This window comes from Rosa rugosa, chromosome 1, assembly GCF_958449725.1.
Source record: "Rosa rugosa chromosome 1, drRosRugo1.1, whole genome shotgun sequence".
Classification (NCBI taxonomy): Eukaryota; Viridiplantae; Streptophyta; class Magnoliopsida; order Rosales; family Rosaceae; genus Rosa; species Rosa rugosa.
Window position 1 is genome coordinate 43,661,253 of NC_084820.1, and position 19,911 is coordinate 43,681,163.

A 19,911-nucleotide genomic window follows, 5' to 3' on the forward strand; every position below is an offset into this window, starting at 1 on the left:
TCTCAGTACTATTCATACACCCAAAATGCAAGAGTCTCTGCAATGTCCCACCGTCCACAATTCCTCATCTCCAGCAGTTTCAACCACTTACTTCCTTCCCCACTTTTCGCCTTGGGATTCTCCAGGTCAACCCCATCTTATTACTATATATATATCACCTCACTACACACTTCAAAACATAGAGACAAACAAGTAGTGAAACTGGAAACTCAAACAAGTTTCTCTTCTCTTCTCTTTACTCCAACCTTTATTTAATTCACCTAGTTTTTGCTGTTTTTGTTTTTGGAGTAATGGACAACAACAATGGCAATGAGGAAGTTCCCTCAGCTCCTTCAACTCCAGTAACACCAGGCACTCCTGGTGCTCCTCTCTTTGGTGGGTTCAAGCCAGATCACAGATCAAGTGGGATTGGTAGGAAATCACTTCTCAAGAGTTGCAGCAAGTGCTTTACTGTTGATGATTGGGCTTTGGAAGGAGCATTGCCTAGAGCTTTCTCTGCACTACCACCCTCTCCTGTCTCACTTGCAAGAAAGGTATGAACCTGAGCTCCTGAGTTTTAATCCCCCTTATTTCTTGCTTTTATTGTCGAACTGAGACTTGTAGCTCTACTGGTAGAGAGTAATTACACCACATGCTTAATGCCAGAGTTCGAATCTCTTGATTCAGTTTTATGTTATAATGCTGAAAAATCTGAAATTTTAAAACTCACTCATTTTTGGTATCATTTTTTATGGGTTGGTGGCTTGGTGCCAAATCCAGGTGGGAGCTGAATTCCTAGGCACTTTCATACTGATCTTTGCTGCGACAGCAACAGCCATTGTGAACCAAAAGACTGAAGGCACTGAAACCCTTCTAGGCCTTGCAGCCTCCACTGGACTCGCTGTTATGATTGTGATTTTATCGACAGGTCACATCTCTGGAGCTCATCTGAACCCTGCTGTCACCATCGCCTTTGCTGCACTCAAGCACTTCTCATGGAAACATGTGAGAAATTTTCTGCCACCAAACATTCTAGCATGGCCATGTTAGTTGCCAAACTATCAATCTAGAATCTTGTTTGAATGTATGGTGCACAACTGCCGATTGAAAGTCTAGTAACGAAAAATAACTTTCAAGATATGTGACAAGAAATTTGAAGGCTAATGTAATTGTGATATTGTTTTGCAGGTACCGGTGTACATCGGAGCACAAGTGTTGGCATCTCTGTGTTCTGCGTTTGCCTTGAAGGTGATTTTTCACCCCATAATGGGGGGTGGAGTTACAGTTCCTTCAGGAAGTTATGGTCAGGCTTTTGCTCTGGAGTTCATCATCAGCTTCAACCTCATGTTTGTGGTCACTGCTGTAGCCACCGACACTAGAGCTGTAAGTCTTACAAAACCTTTCTTTTTTCATGAACAAATGATGAGTTTGAGACTCAATATCTTCTGAGTGAGGTATACTCACAATAGTTCTTAAAAATATTTCTTCCCTGGAATTTGTAAAATATATACTTTGTTTTTAAATAAACTTCCATACCGGACAAACACCAACCTTCCCTGGATTTTCCAGGAGACAGGGATTCATTATAAATATTTTATGCATGAGACGAGTCAATGAAGATAGATCATATATACATGGCACCTCTTTAAGTCCAATTTCCAACGAAGTCACCACCAGCAGTTAAATAATTTACATGTATCTCACAGTTCATGTTCGTGCATGTCTCTGAAGAAGAGGTCAGCTTAGAAAGTTAGAAGTAAGAACATATCCAGAGAAGGGATAAGCCATCCAGCTTCAGTAAAATAGTCGCAAGATATCTTATTGTCCCTCTTGCCAACAACAAAGTTGCTGATAAAACTTGAGCTAATCTATTCTTACCATATGATAGAAAGCTTTCAACTATGAAACATGTTAATAGTAAATAGAATTCTTCAATTTGTAAATGTAAAATTACAAAGAATTTTGTTACATGCAGGTTGGGGAATTGGCGGGAATCGCGGTGGGAGCAACTGTCATGCTTAACATACTCATAGCTGGGTATGACTGAATTCCAACCAATAATCTATGCTTGTCTGTCTGATAGTCACAAATTCAACCTTCAAGATTTTTTGTAAACCAAAATTCAACAAGTCAATTATTCTTAAAAAAAAAAAAAAAAAAAAAAATTCAGCAAGTCAATATATTGAAACCTTTCCTTCATACATTGTGCAGGGAGACAACAGGAGGTTCAATGAACCCCGTGAGAACATTAGGACCAGCCATAGCTGCAAACAACTTCAAAGCCATATGGGTCTACTTCACTGCACCAATTCTTGGGGCACTCTGCGGGGCGGGAACCTACACAGCAGTCAAGCTGCCCGAGGAAGAAGGTGAAAATCATGAAAAGCCTTTGACAAGAAGCTTCAGAAGATGACTTCTCAACACCTTCATCAAGCCTACATGAACAATCCGGAAGCTCACATCAGGACATAATGCACATGGTATGGCACAAGGAAGTGAGATGAAATGAAGTGGTATGATCTCAGTTACAAACACATGATCTATGGTGGTACATAATAGAAAATGAAATAGTTGTGTATTAATAATTAGCAAAGGTAGGGACTCTCTCCTGTCAACCACCCTCTTTTTTTCTTTTCTCCTACAACAGTGGGGTAGTTGTGGATTGACCTTTGTTAACAACACAACAAATATGAAATCAGGGAACAAACTTACAGTATTAGTCCCTTATTTAGTGTTTCATCATTTCCTAAAACCCAGTGGGAAGTACAGAAATGTCACATTTCTCTCCAGTATTTTCCCAAATTATAGAACTAAGTTCAATTGTCTCATTTTGCAAGAAATTATGCAGCTTTCTTTCCCCTACTTGATTTGCAGATTTTTAGCATTAATAGCACCAATCAAAGCCCACCAACTCAATAGGATCATATACCAAGGAACACTTTTATTAACTCTCAACACCTACACCTACATATGGCACACTTTATTGAATTAGACTTCAGTTCTAAATTTTTTAGCTTGAAAAGAACTACATAAAATAATATGTGTGCAGGTAAATACATAAATATATGATATGTGTACTACAGTATCAAACCAAAAGCACCATGCATGTATTTAATAAAAGAAGAGAAAGAAGTTAAAACAAGCTGAAATTTGGCAAGGCGGTCCAGATGAAGTCTAACAGAAAACTTACAAATGCAGAAACAGCATTGCAACTCAATTAGGTTGAATCTTGCAAATGATTGGAAGGTGTATAACATATGCTAGCTTTTCCTATTTTTACAAAAATATAGAAGGTGATCATGTGATTCATGTCCATGGCGAACACCAACATTTGAATAACACACCTTGGACCATTGTTTACATTGATCACTGTATTTTCCAAACTCAAACTAGCTTATACACTTGATTGTCCTGATGAAAAGTGTTGACACACACACACATATATTTCCACAATCGATTAACAGAAGTACAGCAATACAACGAAAGTGCACAAGCAGTCCACCAATGCAAACAGCATCATACCCACAACCTCTGAATATTTCAAAAAACCAGATACAGAATGATCTCAGTATACATCAGATCAATTATGCACAAAATGATCTTAACTGCCTCCCTCTGATCCACATGAGAAGGGTACATCCCAAAATTTTATTTTCTTTCTTTAAAGGCAGGGAAACTGTGGCCCACAAAGATGCCCAAAAACAAATTTTATACCATCAACTGTTCATTTTCTTCCTCATAGCCCTCAACGAAACTTTATATCTCTGTCAATATTACTCACATAATGGAAATCACGCAGAACAAATTGGGCGGAAGTGTTAAAAAGCTTAGGATGAAAGGGAAGTGAAGAAACAAATGGTCTATGCCAAGATTATTTTTACGACAAACAAACTATAAGCTTATCTCCATACAAAGCACATTAGGTGCCCTATTTTGAATAATGCCAGAAGTATTGACTCTAGCATCAGCCATACAGGGTACCTATAAACATATATTGTAATACACAATTGCTGCCTCTACCATCAGCCATAATTTTACAAACCTGTCTCCAAATAAGCTTAAATCTGATGATACCTTTGCTTTCCAAATTATGATATACGTATCGTACTTAAGGAAAGATGAATCATCAATTAACCTACTGAAGAAGAAAATACATGCAACACCCAGAGGACTCTCAGTCTATTATTAATCTACAATAATTAACTAAAGAAAATTCTAGACTTGGAAACGATATTTCCAATTATTTCTTTGTCTTTGAAGAGAAAAAGGATATCATATGTTGTTATCAGGCATATGAGGAATTAACTTTGTTCTTTTCCAGCTTTGCCACTTGCATTTAGATACATCCTGTCCAGAGTCACATCTCACATGAGGCTTCAGCAATGAGACATGCAAGTATATCACAAATTAACCAGTGAACAAGCCTTTCAGACATCCAAGTATATTAGACAACAGGATCCACATTATATCGCATGAACTAATAATTTCGTCACATCATCTTCTTAATATTCAAAAGTGTACATATAGTTTATCATCTTGGAACATTACCATAATTCTACTCAAGGGGATTACCAAAGCTAAAGCTTATAGCAAAACTATCTGTTTCTTTTTCTTTTCTTTTCTCTTCCCCTGGTTAGTAATAGTTATAGCAAACATATTTCTCTATTACATGTTTGTTCCAAGCTAAACAATGCAACAAAAATCATACATCACATTACTCGACATTAACGATAAACAAAAATCCCACCATCTATTTGGGACAAGCACAATACACACATAACCACAATGTTAGAGATGATCCTATAAAAGTGAAAATAAACTAAACTAAACAAATTATGATGCTCTATGTAATTTGCTCTACAACTTAAGTATGAACAACAGCAATTACCAAAAGTACAAAACAAGCAAATTTAACCATAAGTAGTAAAAAAAAACAAAACTTACCAAAAGTTACCACTACTTCAGGTGTTCATCGAAAACCAAAATGCCCGATTCTTATTTCTCCAAATCCCAAATTCCCACAATGACCCATCAAACCCTACGAGCCAAGAGCCCACCTTTTCTGTTCAGACGATGGAGACCTCTTTGATCCGACCCGCATCATTATCGGATCGGGCCAAGTGGTTAAGCAGATAAAGCAGGAGGGAAGCGATGACGACGCCGAGGAAATTGGCGACGGCGTCTTTAGCGGAGGCTCCGGCGGAGTGGAAGAAGCCGAGCTCGTCGGCGAACTCCTTGGCGGCGCCGGCTGAGAGAGATAGGAGTGATCCGACCCGAATAGAGTGGCGGCGTAGAAACGGGTAGGGGGTTCGGGCGGCTAATGTGGAGAAGAGGAGGGTGAGAGAGAAGCAGAAGAGGAGATGATAGAGCTTGTCTCGGGCTAGCCATGGGTCATTGTCTTCCATTTCCAGCTCTCAGGAAATTTGGTAGAGGGAAGAATATAAAGCCCAGCAAAAAGTTTGAACTCAAAAAGCTCATATTTTTGAAGGGAAAAAACTCTAGATGGCCTATCGTGCTTGAGCCGGCTCATTTATTATCGTGTCGAGCTCGTGTCGGCCTATTTACTTAAATATTAAGCCTGATCCGGCTCATGATCTGAGCTTATATTATGTCAGGTCAATAAACAGGCCTTGCTGGTGCTATCTCATTATAAGGCACGATTTTAAAATTTTAATTTGAGTAGAAAAATTGATTTGATTTTTTTTTTATCAGATAAACAACTTAAATGTTACAACTAATAACTCATAACCTCCTATTTATGAATAGAAGAAATGGTATGGGATAATTGATTTTATTTTAATTATTTAGAAAATTAAAATAAATAAAGTTCTACAACATTTTTCTTAATCTTAGTTTTTTAAAATTATTTTCTAATAATTTTTTATATTCCACTATAAGAAAGAAAGAAAAAAACTCAAAAATACATATATTTTGCCCAGTACCATTTAGTCTAGTGGCATAAGTCTCCCCTTTGTAAGTGGGAGGTTGTGAGTTCGACTCACAAAAAGACTAGTTGTTGATGTGATAAAAAAAAAAAATACATATAATTTTTTTCATAGTTAAAATATATTCATAAACTCGTGGAATCTAACAGGCTACTCCTTACTATTCACCATTCTATTGACAAATTAATGAATAATATTGATCCAATTCATTTTTTCCGCCCCCATGTCCAGAAGTTTCTGCGTCCGTCACTGTATGAAACCTCTTCCACATCCTTGTTTCTTTCAAATGGAGTTTCCCTCACTCTTACGTCATGAAAAAATAGTTAAGTATTAAGAAACATTTTGAAGATTGAAGGAAATAATATGTACAAATTAAGCGCGACTTAAGGAAATATGTACAAACTACAAACCTTTCGAAGAGGCCTCATGAGGTACTGTAGAAGAAGTAGCAAGACGAACAAGGCTCAACTCATTGGTTTGGATCATACTCCTTGCCGTTTGTAGAAACAAGGCCAGAAGTGGATCTACTTCTTCCGTCCGAGGCTGGACTCTACAGATATCTCCGACGACTTGAGTCGTAAGGCTTCCACCCTTTGGCTCATGTTTCCAGAATAGAACGAACTTGCATAGGCATTCTTCTTCTCCTTCCACACTTCGATGCTTCTTACGTTTCACCTAATGATTCAAAATCACAATCAATGGTTTATGGTTGTTCATCGAATTAATTTGAGAAAACTGTAAGAGTAAATTATGAGCGTGAAAATCCTCACCTGGTTCACAACAGCATCATAGAAGCGGCAATCGTCGGGTGTAACAGAAACGGCGGCACACACGAGCATGCCCTCCACCACGTTCGGGCATTCCGAGTCCTGCACCTGAACAGACACAGGCCTGAACCTCGATCGGAAGTTCGTCACGTGGTTAGCTGATGTTAGGTCCTTGGCCTCGTACACCTCGTCGTACTCGTCTTCGAAGTCGCAAAACTTCACTCTTAGTCGTTCCGCACTATTGCCTTCCATCAAAATTTTGACGGCATACCATGCGTCGTCCACTCCAGACCTGAACTCCATTTCCATGGTCATCTCTCACTTCAGAAAAAATATATATATATATCTCCCTTACTCACAAAAGATGCTAGTTAAATAATTGGTTTGTTTTGTGAATGGTACAGTTCATTTACAGGGAGATGAATTTATAGGGCAAGGGATGAAACATGGTTGGATTCATTGGATATTGTTCGGATTTATTACCTTTTTCGTCCTTATATTTTTACTTCTTTGAGTCAATAACACGTATAGGAAAAAAGTTAACTACATAAAGAGGTCACGATCTACCGTCTTTTTTAGTAACGACATTTCCTTTAATAAGGAGATATGCAGCTTTTTGGTAATCACATTTCAGATTTATTATTATTATTATTTTTTTTTTAAAAGGGGTTTGGAATCCAGCCTAACTGAGAAAAATGTTAACTATAAAAGGGCTCAAGATATAGTCTTTTCTGGTAATGACATTTCCTTATGAATCAAAATAAAGAGATATGCAGTCTTTTTGGTAATCACATTTTTATTTATCTAAATTATTTAGTTAAGTTGTATCATTTTTAATTTTTCACTCTACTCATTGAGTTAAAAATAGATGTATGTGCGTTGGTGACTTGGTGTACATACGTGTGATGTTTATAATGTCTTCAAAATAAGTTTTCCAGTAATTAAACTGCATCAATTATTATTAAAAGTTATGGATTAATCTTACGAATAGAAAAGACTAAAACTGACTTAAAGTTTAAAACATGTAAATGAAAATCTGAATATATAGATCACAGATAAACAGGTTTGACAAAAACTTAAAAATACCCATAAAAATGAAGAAACATAAATTGAGGATGTGTTTCGAAAGAAACTCAAGATGACATTAAGTATTTGAAAATTGAAAATTATGTAAACTTTTTTTCTTTTTGTCTTGTGGAGAAAGGGTTCAATAGTCCATGGTCATTCCATGCCCCAAAATAGTTCAGTTATATATGTTAGCCAAATAATAAAAAATATCTAAACTAGATAAAGGCCGGTTCTTAAGAAATTTCTTTTCTCCCAATCGGTAGTTTGCAAATAGAAATATAGAAATTGTACTATCACATAGTGATAAGCAGTAAACATAAAAAAATTCAACAAACACAAAACAAAAGCTTAATATGAAAATTCTCAAATCTTTTGAGAGAACATGCACTGTGATATTATGGGTTTATGAAAAGCAAGAAAAAATCATAAACATTAGAGAACATGTACAAGAGATAAAGAGGTAGATATGTATACCTCTGGTAAATCATTGATCCGATAAGAACAATAACTAAACTCTCCACTAGCAATGGTCATTTTCATCTTGGCATTCATCTAGATCTTAATTAACCGTTTTGTATTAGAAGAATGAGATATGATATGTGCTATGGATGTACGTACCAACTCGACAATCTACGTTCATTTTATAGCTGGAGTGGGGGTTGGTAGAGGTTCTAGAATGAGATTTTGAACCAAAAAAAAAATTAATGTGACATTCCGGAAATAGAAGAGGTTTTGAAAATACTGTGTGCGAGTTGAAAACAATATGCGGTTTTAAAAAACATCCATATTTGAAAAAAAAATAACTTTAAAAAAAAACACACAAAGGAAAAAAAGAATTGCTATGCTTTGAAATAAATAAAAGTGCCTTTGAAAATAGACCAAGTTGTGAGAAGGGCAGAGAATTGAGTTAAGACTAAGCTATATCAAGGGTTCGATCCTCCTCCAATGTTTGGGATTAGTCCAAGTGGTGAGAAGAGTAGAGAATTGAGTTAGGACTAGACTATATTAAGGGTTCGATCATGCTCCAATGTAACAAAAAAATAAGGGATAAATACCCGTTACTACCCTACATTTTAGAGGTAAAATCATTCAATTTCTGCTCTCTAATTTCATTAGAAACATCCTAGCACTTTCAAGCTTGATCCAATATGTCCAATCCGTTAGTCTTCCGTTAACTGAGTCCGTTAACTTGCTGAAGTGATTCATGTGAGGTCCATGTTTTATGACGTGGCGATGAGGTGACATGCTTAGTCAACTTAGGAGTGTACATGAACTTGATGGTTCATTTTTGATGACGTGCTACTTTATGATTGAATGAGTGGATCCAACTATTAGAAATCTATCAAAAAAAAAAAAAGTTGTCTAACAAATGACCATACTATTCAAGTAAATCTAGAATATGTGTCTGGCTCAAACTCTAGGTTACTTGACCTAGTGGTAATAAGGTTAGAATTAGAGATAATCTCATAGAATCTTGGAGATATCCAATCAATGTAATATTATGTTTCCTTTTAGAACTCTGTATCTATGCTTTGTAATCCTCTATATAAAGAGTCCCCTATTATCAATGAAAGTACGACTCAATTCTCTCCCAATTTCAATTTTCCTAAAACACGTTATCAGCACGAAGCCCTAACCCTGAAACCCTAAAATCCTAGCTTTCAAACCCTAGCAACTATCGACCCCCACCTTAAAGCTCTCGATTCTAGGAGCCCAAAACCGTCGGCGGCATCACCGGAACCGGATGGAAACGTACCGAACCAGCCCTCCAAAAAGAAAAATATCGTGAACCGTTTCACAGTCAAACTTGACCACCATCGTCGCCCTAACCCCAGCCTCCAGGAACCGGAACAACTTCTCCAGAAACCGGCAGCAAATCTGCCAGCGAAAGCAAAAAAAACTAGGAAGAGAGAGGAAAAAAAAGGTCGCAGTGCAAGACGTGTTAGCCCAAGACGTGGCCAACGTTCAAATAAAAAAATAAAGATAAAAAAGGAGGGTTATGCGGGCTAGAAGAAGAAGTCAAGGACGTGCCATCTCCTCAGCAAGCCTAGGCCAAAAAAAAAAAAAAAAGGGAGAAGGGCAGCCCACTACCGCCGGTCACCGGCCACTTTTTCCAGCGAGATTTTTTCCGGCGATTTTCCGATCCCTATTTTGAGGTATTTTTTACTAAAAGTTCCCGTTTTTTCAATTTCTCTTCTTTTAATTGGGGACTTGCAAACTCCTTTTCTTCTACCCCCTTTCTTCTTCATAGGGGAGACCAAAAGCTGAACTGTGGAGGTTCGTGCTCACTCCAAGCTTGGACCTTTTGAGATCTCCAAACTTAGAGTTTGTAGAAAATTTATGATCGACCACTTACATCATTGTTTCAATATAATCCAATACCTCTTGGAATCCGATTTCTTGGAAGCGACTACGCTCAGAAATCCTTAATTTCTTGGAAGCGATTATGCTAGGAAATTCATAATTTCTTGGGAGCGACTACGCTCAGAAATTTTATATGTTTTCGTGGTAGCCTTTTTCGCTCCGAAACTAACCATTTTTCTTGTTCTCTTTCAGGATGAGTAACCTGAATAAACTGGACTTCACTCCATTGGGAACAACTGGCTCTGGATATCACAAGTGGGTTCGTGATGTCCGCCAGCATCTCAAGGTTGATGGAATCCTGGATACGATTCTCGAGCCTAGCCAGGACATGCTAACTATTGAGTAAGCTCAAGCTTTGGAAGCAAATAGAGCAGCCTTGGAGGCAAATAAGGCCAAAGCCATCATCCTAATGACTCGTTATATGGATAATTTGTTCCAGTACGAGTATATGAATGAAGAAGACCCCAGAAGGCTGTGGGTCTCACTTGAAGAAAGATTTGGCAACGTCCGTGACTCCCTACTTCCTGATCTAGAAGTGAGATGACATAGCCTCCGCTTCTGTGATTTCAAGTCAGTTCTTGACTACAACTCGGAAGCACAGATGCGATGTTGATTGAGAAGACTCTCTCTACCTTCCCCGTCTCTGCATTGATGGTTGCTAAGAACTATCGAATCAATGTTACTGCAGGACGGATCACAAGGTTTCATGAGCTCATTGGAGCTATGAATGTAGCTAAAAAGCATAACAACATCCTTGTGAAGAACTATAATTCAAGATCCATGGAAACAAAGCATATTCCAGCGTCCAATTATAGTCGCGCCCCTAAGAGAGGGCGCCTAGAGCGAAACCCTAATCTTAGGGATACTTCTGGACATTCTGGTACATATAATATCTCTACTAAGGAAGGTAACCGCCAAAATAGGCGAACACGGAACCGAAGAGGTCAACGTGGAAAGAGAGAGGGAGGCAACGCTTCTGGCCATGTTGGTGGCGCCACCAACACTAAGAGCCATCCTTATGACGCTTTCAAAGTGCATCAATCAATGGAGTCTGAGCACAGAGATGTATGTTCCTGATGTGGAGTGTCCGGTCATTGGGCACACATTTGTAGAGCTAGTGGAAATATTGTCACCACCTATAAATTAAGCATATTGTGAAACAAAAAGATCAAGAAGATGATCTAGAATGAAGGGTTGAAGACTTCAAATTTAGCTGGGATCAATAGATCGCCAATTCTGTTTAAGTCTTTATTTTTCTAAGAGATGTAATAGGCAATTGCCATATATTTTGTACTAAATGCCATTAGTTTAGTTTCTCTTCAAAGTTGGCTCATCCAAAGTGAGTATGATGTGTAGGAAGGTTTTGAGATAAGTGGTACTTAAGTGAGCTTTGCTCCACCAGCATCTCTCTACTCACCTGGTCATATTTATTTTGGAGTTACTGAAAGAAGTTAAACGACTATCATTGTTTTGCATTAGCTAATACTTGGATTAGATTATTTTAATGGTTAAGAAACAATGATGTACTCCATTGACTTATAAATAAAATTTCGAGTCCTTTTCATTTGACTCCATTTTGATTTTGAGCATATTACTTTGTGACTACAATGGCTGGGCCATCAGGATTAATTCAAGGACATGGAATGGCCCAATTCCTCTTACCAAATGGCACCTTGATTAATGTCACAGAATTTCTCTACGCTCCTAGGGCCAAACACGCCCTATTGAGCTATTCAAGCCAATGGATTCCATGCGAAAACGCATGTAGAGAACGAAAATGAGTTCCTTTGCTATACCTCTAATGATTGCGAACAAATGCGCCTCTTAGAGAAGTTTATGTGTCTCTCTAGTGGACTCTATGTCACTATTCGAGCTATTAAATCCAATGAAATCATGAGATAAGATCTCTTGAATTTAGACACATATTGGTTTTGTCACGACAGGATAGGTCATCCTAGTCATGATATGATGATCCGTCTATTAAAGACTTCATACGAACATCCATTCTTTCGAGCGAAACAAAGCAAGAATCAAATATTGATTCCCAGACTAAGTGTGACCGCCGGCCAAAGGCCGCCACCGTCCCCCTTGATGACTCCATAGTAGGCGCCACCCATGGCCATGACGCCATGAATGCCAATTCTCATGGCCATAACACCATGGTTGTCACTTCCCATGGTTATGACTCCAAGATGGGTGATGTAGTCACAACTTTGCTTCAAATAGCGTTTCAAACGGCCATGCCCAACTACAATCCTCATTGGTCGCTTCTAAGGCCGATCGCTCATTTTACAAAGCCCGTTCCTTAGGAAAATTAGGACTGAGACCGTCCTATGCAAAGAATATGAAAATACTCATTCTGTTCTTACATAGAATCCATGGGGATTCTGTAGACTGATTCAACCAACTTGCGGATGTTTAAATATTTCATAATGTTGGTTGACACACAAACACGCTGGTCACGTGGTGTGCCATTGTCCACCTATAAATGCTGTTTATACTACACTCCTAGCACATGTCATTTTACAACGGACTCACTCCCCGGATCATCCTATTCAGTCAATTGGACTTGACAATGCTAGAAAGTTTACATTGAAGACTTTCGATGGTTATTACAATGGGACTGATGTTGGACATCATATTCCCATGAACACACCCAAATGGTCTCGCGGAAACGACTACATGGTAGCTAAGAAATTGGTAATGCGCACCAATCTCCTTATATCCGCTTGGGGTGATGCAACATCTCATGCAGCCATGCTAATTCGTCTACGACCCACCGCCACTCAATCTATCTATGCGTTACAACTAGTGACTGGGTACGAGTACCTCGTACTTACGCATATTTGAGTGAGCCATTCATGTGCCTCTTGCGCCGCCACAACGCACTATAATGGGTCCTCATATAGGACTAGGCAAATATGTTGGATATGAGACTCCAACAATCGTCTGCCACTTAATGCCCTTGCTGGGCGATCTCTTCACCGCATGTCTTGTGGAGTGTCACTTTGATGAGACAGTCTTCCCGTCGTTAGGGGGAGATAAGAACACAGATGTTCAACAGAAATGACAGGAATTATCGTGGTCTGTCCCCACAATGTCTCATCTCGATTCCTGTTAAAGAGACAAGATCACACATATCTGCTGCAAACATGCCTGCAAGGATGGACGTCCCTACGAGAAGACGTAGCGCCACTCTATACGGAGGTAGGCATGGCGCCAACGCCATAGAGAGTGGCACTTTGGCGTTACAGGCCATGGGCCCAGCTAGGATGCGTAGGAGGCCTGTGGGTTCAAAGGATACTTTGGCACAACTCAATCCTTGGATCATCGACACTCAAAATCGGTCTCATGAGAATCTTCTAGATTATGGTTATCATTGGGGGACGCCTCAACGTCAGAACCTATTCTTGAGAATATAGAGCTCCTTGAAAATTACACTAGTGTACATGAGACGTGGGATAGAAAATCCATCATGATTGATGATGTATTTACGCATTTCATTGCGCATGAGTTTGTTAAGTCCGATGATATCGAACCACGCTCCTTTGATGAATGGATGCCAACGTAGAGAAATTTTACCTCAACGGAAATATGCGATCCAGGTTAAGTTGGATTCTCTAACAAAGAGGAAGGTTTTCTGAGCCAATGATGCTAACACCTCCTAGCATAAAACATATTGACTAATAGATATTCGTTAGGGTGATGAGAAAAAGATATGGTAATCTCGCCTTATGGCACAAGGCTTCTCACAAAACGCCCTGGAATCGACTTCGATGAGACATATTCTCTCGTAATGGATGTCATTGCACTCCACTACTTTGTCAATTTGGCACTTTCCAAATAACTGAATATGCAGCTTACAAATGTGGTCACTACGTATCTCTATGGGATCTAGATACAGAATATACATGAAGGTTCATGATGAACTTCATTTACCCAAGTCAAGTGGCTCTAGACCACAGAGCGCGTTTACAATGAGGTTGAAACGCTCACTAAAGTTACTACTTGATTGGGAAGGGATATGCCCCTGTGTTTCCATAATAAGTTTTGGATTCTATCGCTGTTCATGTTGGACATGATTTTCATTAGAAGCCCTTAAAGAATTAAGGGAAACCGCTGAACACTTGAAATCCGATTTTGAGATGAAGGATTTTGGGAGAACACGATTATGTCTCATTTTGGAACTTGAGCATCGTGTTGATAGATGCTTAGATATTTTGACAAGGTTAAGCCTTCAACCACCCCCATGATTGTCCGCAATCTTGATCCTAAAAAGGACTCATCGTCCAAAGGATGATGAAGAAGATGTGTTAGAGGCAGAAGTGCCTTACTTAAGTACAATTGGTGCATTATTGTACTTAGCTCAATGCACAAGACCAGACATCTCATTTGCCGTAAACTTGTTAGCTAGATATAGTTTTGCACTAACGTGATGCCATTGGATTGGTGTAAAAGATATCTTTCGATACTTAAGATGTACGATTGATATGAGCTTATTCTATCCCTACAGAAAGATGATGGATTCGGACCTATCACACACCAGAAACGCCGCCAACACTGGTCTGCGTTCTCTATCCCCATCCCAAAACGACATTAGTGTTTTGGAAGGTTTTGCTGATACTAGGTACCTCTCTGACCCACACAAAGGTCATTCCCAAACTGGTTATGTGTTCACCATAGATAAGATCGCGATATCTTGGAGGTCTACAAGAACAGACCCTAGTCGCTATATCTTCGAACCATGTAGAGATCATTGCTCTTCATGAAGCAGTTGGTGAATGTATATGGATTGGATCCATAATTACGCATGTTCAAAGCAATTGTGGTTTGAAGTCTACCACAAGATGAGCCTACGAGCATTTATGAGGATAATGTTGCTTGCTCTGAACAAATGAAGCAAGGCTACGTCAAATGCGACAACACCAAGCATCATCAGCAATAACAGACTCTCCTCAAGATCAAAGTGAACTAAGTTCGATCTGAGGATAGTGTGGCAGACTTGCTCACTAAGTCATTGCCTAAATTCCACTTTCGAGAAACATGTTGGTAGCATCGTATGCGGAAGTTATACGAACTCCCATGACCATAGTCATCAGGGGGAGATGCAAGCATCAGGGGGAGATGTCTACGTGTATGGTCTCGAAACATGAAGGGTGTGTTGTCCTCTTTTTCTCCTTCGACCGAGGTTATTTTTGTCCCACTGAGTTTTTATTACTCGGCAAGGTTTTTGACGAGGCAACAAGAGGAGTACCACATTTGGTCAACACAAGGGGAGTGTTCAAGTAAATCCAGAATATGTGTCTGGCCCAAACTCTAGGTTACTTGACCTAGTGGTAATAGGGTTAGAATTAGAGATAATCTCGGAGAATCTTGGAGATATCCAATCAATGTAATATTACGTTTCCTTTTACAACTCTGATTCTATGCCTTGTAATCCTCTATATAATAGAGGCCCCTATTATCAATGAAAGTACGACTCAATTCTCTCCCAATTTCAGTTTTCCTAAAACACATACCATATTCGAGTCGCACATAAACCATCATGCTAGATTGCTAACCTTGCATTTGTTATAAATTATCCTAAATTTTTAAATTTCAAACAAAAATTCATTAACCATTTTTTATTTTATGATAAATAAAATACTGCAAACCTTAGATTGGGAGTTGTATCTTGCAGGGTAGACATCCACGAAGATCTACAACAAATGTGTAGGGACATATTTCTATTTTAGGACATTGCAAGTCTCTTTGAAAATTCAAGTCCATGAATTTGATTTATTTTTTCTTGATTTTCTTTCAATATATACATATAGTTCATATTTGATTCGTTGATATACTTTGGTCTATCTTTTCCTGATGTTATTTTTTTAGGATTGCACCATTACTTGCAATCCTTACCATTCATCTATATATATATATATATATATATATATATATATATTTGGTTACGAACAACTTTTACTTATTGAGGATTGATCAGTTTCTTACAATCTCTATTTCTAACAATCTAAGATAGAAATAACAATGGATCAATCGCTGAATGTTGTTAAGAACAACTCTCATGCTGAGAAACCAGGGAGGTTTAATGGAGTTGATTTCAAAAGCTGGCAACAAAAAATTCTGTTTTACCTCCCAACCTTGAACTTGGCCCATGTGATTTCTCAAGAGAAACTTGTGGTAGAAGAACTTCCAATCTCAAAGACCAATGGCGGAGTTAGGATTTTAAAATGCGGTGGGCTAAATTTTTTTTTTTAATAAAAGTTTACTAATGCTTTAATTTTTTTTTATAAGTTTTACAAGTGACATGTTTTATTCTTTCCTTAAGTTAAACCACATCATATATTAAATACATATCAAATAATCAAATTGCTAATTAATAAAAAAAAAATCAACATTATAACGTTTGATAAAAATTTGATAACAAGTCTAGGACAAAAGAACATGCCTACTCAAATTTTATCCTGCACTCTTTAATAGAACTCAAAATCTTTAATTATTGAATCCGTATCATAATTTTCAGCCAACTCTTTTTCTGAACTAATATACCTAAAAAAAGCAAGCTTTTTATGTGAGTTTGCCTTTTAAAGCAGAATAGAAAATAAAATACAATCAAATACTTCAAGCAAAGAAATAACATATATATGACCAAAAAAAATTTAACATATGGGCCAAGTTTAGAAATTTGGGGTGGGGTATTTTTTAATATTTAAATTTTAAAACTAAAATTAAGCTACAAATTAATGTTTTTTTTTTTAAATTTCCCACCGGAACCCGTGTGTAGCCACGCCTTTGTCAAAGACAACTTTGAATGCAATAGATGCTTAGACACACAGTGAGTTCTATGTAGAAAGCATATCCTTAATGGATTGGATGACACCCTCTATGACGTGTATCTGACTTGCAAGACTACAAAGGAACTATGGGAGACATTGAAGAAGAAGTATTTGTCACAAGTTGCAAGTGTAGGCAAGTTCATCATGAGCAAGTTTATGATTTATAGGATGGTGGATCACAAGTTGGTTCTCACCCAAGTTGAAGAATTGCATTCATAATTCATGAGTTTGCACACTGAAGGCATGAACATGAAAAGTTTCAAGTAGGTGCAAGCATAGGAAAGCTTCCTCCATCCTAGAAAGATTTCAAGCAAACCTTGAAGCACTTGACCGAAGAATTATTGGTGAAAAAACTAGCTTTGAAGCTTCGAGTTGAAGAAGGAAATAAAATGAATTAGAAGAATGAAGTCTCATCCTTAGAAGCCAAAGCAAACATTGTGGCCTTGGCTTATCAGCAATATTCATGTAGTTGTAAGCTCAAAAATGTTAAGAATCCAAGGCTAATAAAATGGAATTCTTCTTTCAAGAGACTTTATTAAATAAACTTTAATGATTCTGTTATAAATAACAATAGTGCTATAGGATTTGTTATAAGAGATGATCAAGGAAACCCAACAATTGCTTCATCCAAAAAAAAAAAAAAAAGGTGTTTCTAATGTTCTAACCTCATAGGCTTTTGCATCAAGAGCTGGTTCTCATGCTGCTTTACTTTATGGCTATCTTAAAGTTCAAGTTGAAGGTGACTCAAAAGTACTAATTGACAACATCAAAAAGAAGATTTCTATACCTTGAAGAATCAAAACTATGGTGCATTACATCCTTGAACTAGCTTTCCATTTTAAATCCATTATTTTTACTCATGTTTGACGAGAGGCAAATTTCATTGTTGATGCGATTACAAGTGTTGGCCATATTGCAAGTGTTTCGGGATGAAGACATCATTCACTTCCACTTTCTGCCCTTCAAGCTTTTTAATTTTGATTTTTTTTTTTGAATAGAAATTGATATCATTAGAATCAATAGCCAAAACAGGCCAGAGTCTACAAATTAACACTCAAATAAGAAATCGGGTAAGAAAATCCGGTAAAACTATCTAAGAAAATGCAAACCATTAAGTTCTAAGGGACGCTTGCATTAAGCAAACCTATACAAGAAAGGATAACCTCATCTTTTAAGGAAAAAAGAATCATTCAACTAGCCCTCACCTGGCAATCACGCAAGTGTGGTACAAGTAAGTAACTAAAAACATCTTAGAAAACTTATAGATGTTCTCCCAACTCACACATGCTTGTGACCTAGCAAACCTTAGGCCCCAAACAGCCCCAACTTGAATCCTAGCCCAAATTTAAGTAAGAGCACACCGAGCAGAGGCTAGCATGTGCTTAGCGCCTCCACCTTCATCGCCATATGCATCGCCGCTGGATCCAGTGATCGACTCATCCAGAAGGCCATTCGGTCGCCTCCCCTCTACAACCAAGCGCCGATCAATAGAGATTGTCGATCAAGATCCTGCCTTGGCTCTGCAGTTGAGCACCGAGCAGCCGTGCAAACCACAATCTGGCACCAAATCTGATCAGCGCCAATACCAAGATTCCGCCGTTTATCCACTTCTAACGAGAACAAAGTTAGTCGCCCACTCGATGACCCAGCCTGAGAATCATCTCTGAGCAAACAAAACACCACAACCCGAGCCTGCAATCTTCCTCCTCAATGGAGATGTCTATCGACGCCGACACATAGAGAAAACCCGACGTCCGGTGCCGCTAGGCAGGATACAAACCAACCGAAAAGGCGGCCACCGCCGTTGAACGCAAAACCTATGGTTTCGCTCTGGAATATGTTTTTCCAATTCAAGCTTTTAATTTTGATACTTTAGGTATAAGATATTTAGGAGTGAATTTTTGTAATTTTCCGTTTCTACATTCGAAGAGAACAAAAAAAAAAAAAAAAAAAAGGAGGAAGATGGGCAAGAAAGAAAATTAGCAAGGTGTTTGGATTATAAAAAGGGATCTTGACCGAAAGCACAAAAATTATCCCACTTACTCCCGTAACAAATTTTTAATCCCACTTACCCAGTTTAAAGGAAAGTGACAACTTTGCCCTCGACTTAATTAAGGAATTGCATCCATGCCATTATCTCTCCTCTCTCCTCTCTCTCTCTCTCTTTCATCCCTCTCAGATTGGCCAAGAAGGGGCAGACGTCACAGAACAAGGTGTAGCCGGAGCAGTTAGAGAGGAGATCGAGATTGAAACTAGAAGGGAGCCGCCAGATGTGTATCGGATTGAGTCGGAGAGATTTGATCAGACTGAGTCGGAGAGATTTGATCAGACTGAGTTGGAGAGGTTGGATCAGACTGAATCGGTGAGGAATTGGAGCTCCTTGAGCTTCATATCGTTGATTCCGATACAGAAAACTCGGCGAGTTTGATCGTCCGAGGGAATTGTGAGATCAGAGAGTTGACGGCCGACCTCGATTGCATCTTTGATTGCGAGCACCGCCGCCACAAGAAGAAGACCTTCGAAGCTCCACCGCCAAGCCAGGGTTGTCATCAGACCTCCGAAGCTCCATGCGCCAGTACTGGAGTTCGGGTCAGGGCTTTGCTCCGAGTCGGGGCTCTGACTCCGTCGTTCAGGCTTCTTCTTCTTTCTTTCTTTCTTTCTTTTTTTTTTTTTTTTTTTGGAAAAATGCGTAGGAGGCCAAAAGGAAGAAGCAAAGAAGATAAATAGTATCAATTCTGAGGACTCATTAAACAAAGGGTGCAAGAAAGTTGTGTTTTGGGTTCTATAGAATTGGTTCGGGTTTTAGTTGGCAATTACTTCTCTGTTGAACATTATTTTAATTTTCCATTGTTATTTAGCATAGTTGGTCATTTAATTTGTATGATAGTCATTTTGCCCATTTTTTGGGTAAAATAGGGGCAGAAGGCCTAGATTGAAAGAAAAAAAGAAGAA

The 19,911-nt window shown here is 38.5% G+C and overlaps 3 protein-coding genes across 5 annotated transcripts; 1 reads left to right on the plus strand and 2 right to left on the minus strand.

Moving 5' to 3' along the window:
- The first annotated feature begins 36 nt into the window (after positions 1-36).
- Positions 37-2,837, plus strand: LOC133725021 (aquaporin NIP6-1). The gene is made up of 5 exons (XM_062152036.1): positions 37-533; positions 760-984; positions 1,168-1,362; positions 1,955-2,016; positions 2,191-2,837. The coding sequence occupies exons 1-5, from the start codon at positions 291-293 to the stop codon at positions 2,390-2,392; spliced, it is 927 nt and encodes a 308-aa protein (XP_062008020.1). The 5' UTR covers positions 37-290; the 3' UTR covers positions 2,393-2,837.
- On the minus strand, positions 2,275-5,470 carry LOC133725022 (uncharacterized). 3 transcript variants are annotated; one of them, XM_062152038.1, is made up of 3 exons: positions 4,924-5,470; positions 3,170-4,326; positions 2,275-2,414 (listed from the first exon to the last, which is right to left on the minus strand). In XM_062152038.1, the coding sequence occupies exon 1, from the start codon at positions 5,382-5,384 to the stop codon at positions 5,046-5,048; it is 339 nt and encodes a 112-aa protein (XP_062008022.1). In that variant the 5' UTR covers positions 5,385-5,470; the 3' UTR covers positions 2,275-2,414; positions 3,170-4,326; positions 4,924-5,045. The 3 variants fall into 3 exon arrangements, with proteins under 3 accessions (XP_062008022.1, XP_062008023.1, XP_062008021.1); XM_062152039.1 differs by having other exon boundaries at positions 3,170-4,353; XM_062152037.1 differs by lacking the exon at positions 3,170-4,326 and having other exon boundaries at positions 4,924-5,469.
- Positions 5,471-6,326: 856 nt separating this feature from the next.
- Positions 6,327-7,006, minus strand: LOC133728695 (uncharacterized). Its single transcript, XM_062156125.1, has 2 exons — positions 6,695-7,006; positions 6,327-6,599 (listed from the first exon to the last, which is right to left on the minus strand). The coding sequence occupies exons 1-2, from the start codon at positions 7,004-7,006 to the stop codon at positions 6,327-6,329; spliced, it is 585 nt and encodes a 194-aa protein (XP_062012109.1).
- Between the last annotated feature and the right edge of the window lie 12,905 nt (positions 7,007-19,911).

Bases quoted from the DNA above. Each gene is read 5' to 3' on its own strand.
- LOC133725021 (XM_062152036.1), top strand. From the start codon at position 291: ATGGACAACAACAATGGCAATGAGGAAGTTCCCTCAGCTCCTTCAACT. The intron at 534-759 runs GTATGAACCTGA...TGCCAAATCCAG, and splicing joins CTGTCTCACTTGCAAGAAAG to GTGGGAGCTGAATTCCTAGG. The intron at 2,017-2,190 runs GTATGACTGAAT...TACATTGTGCAG, and splicing joins CTTAACATACTCATAGCTGG to GGAGACAACAGGAGGTTCAA.
- LOC133725022 (XM_062152038.1), bottom strand. From the start codon at position 5,384: ATGGAAGACAATGACCCATGGCTAGCCCGAGACAAGCTCTATCATCTC.
- LOC133728695 (XM_062156125.1), bottom strand. From the start codon at position 7,006: ATGACCATGGAAATGGAGTTCAGGTCTGGAGTGGACGACGCATGGTAT. The intron at 6,600-6,694 runs GTGAGGATTTTC...TTGAATCATTAG, and splicing joins ATGATGCTGTTGTGAACCAG to GTGAAACGTAAGAAGCATCG.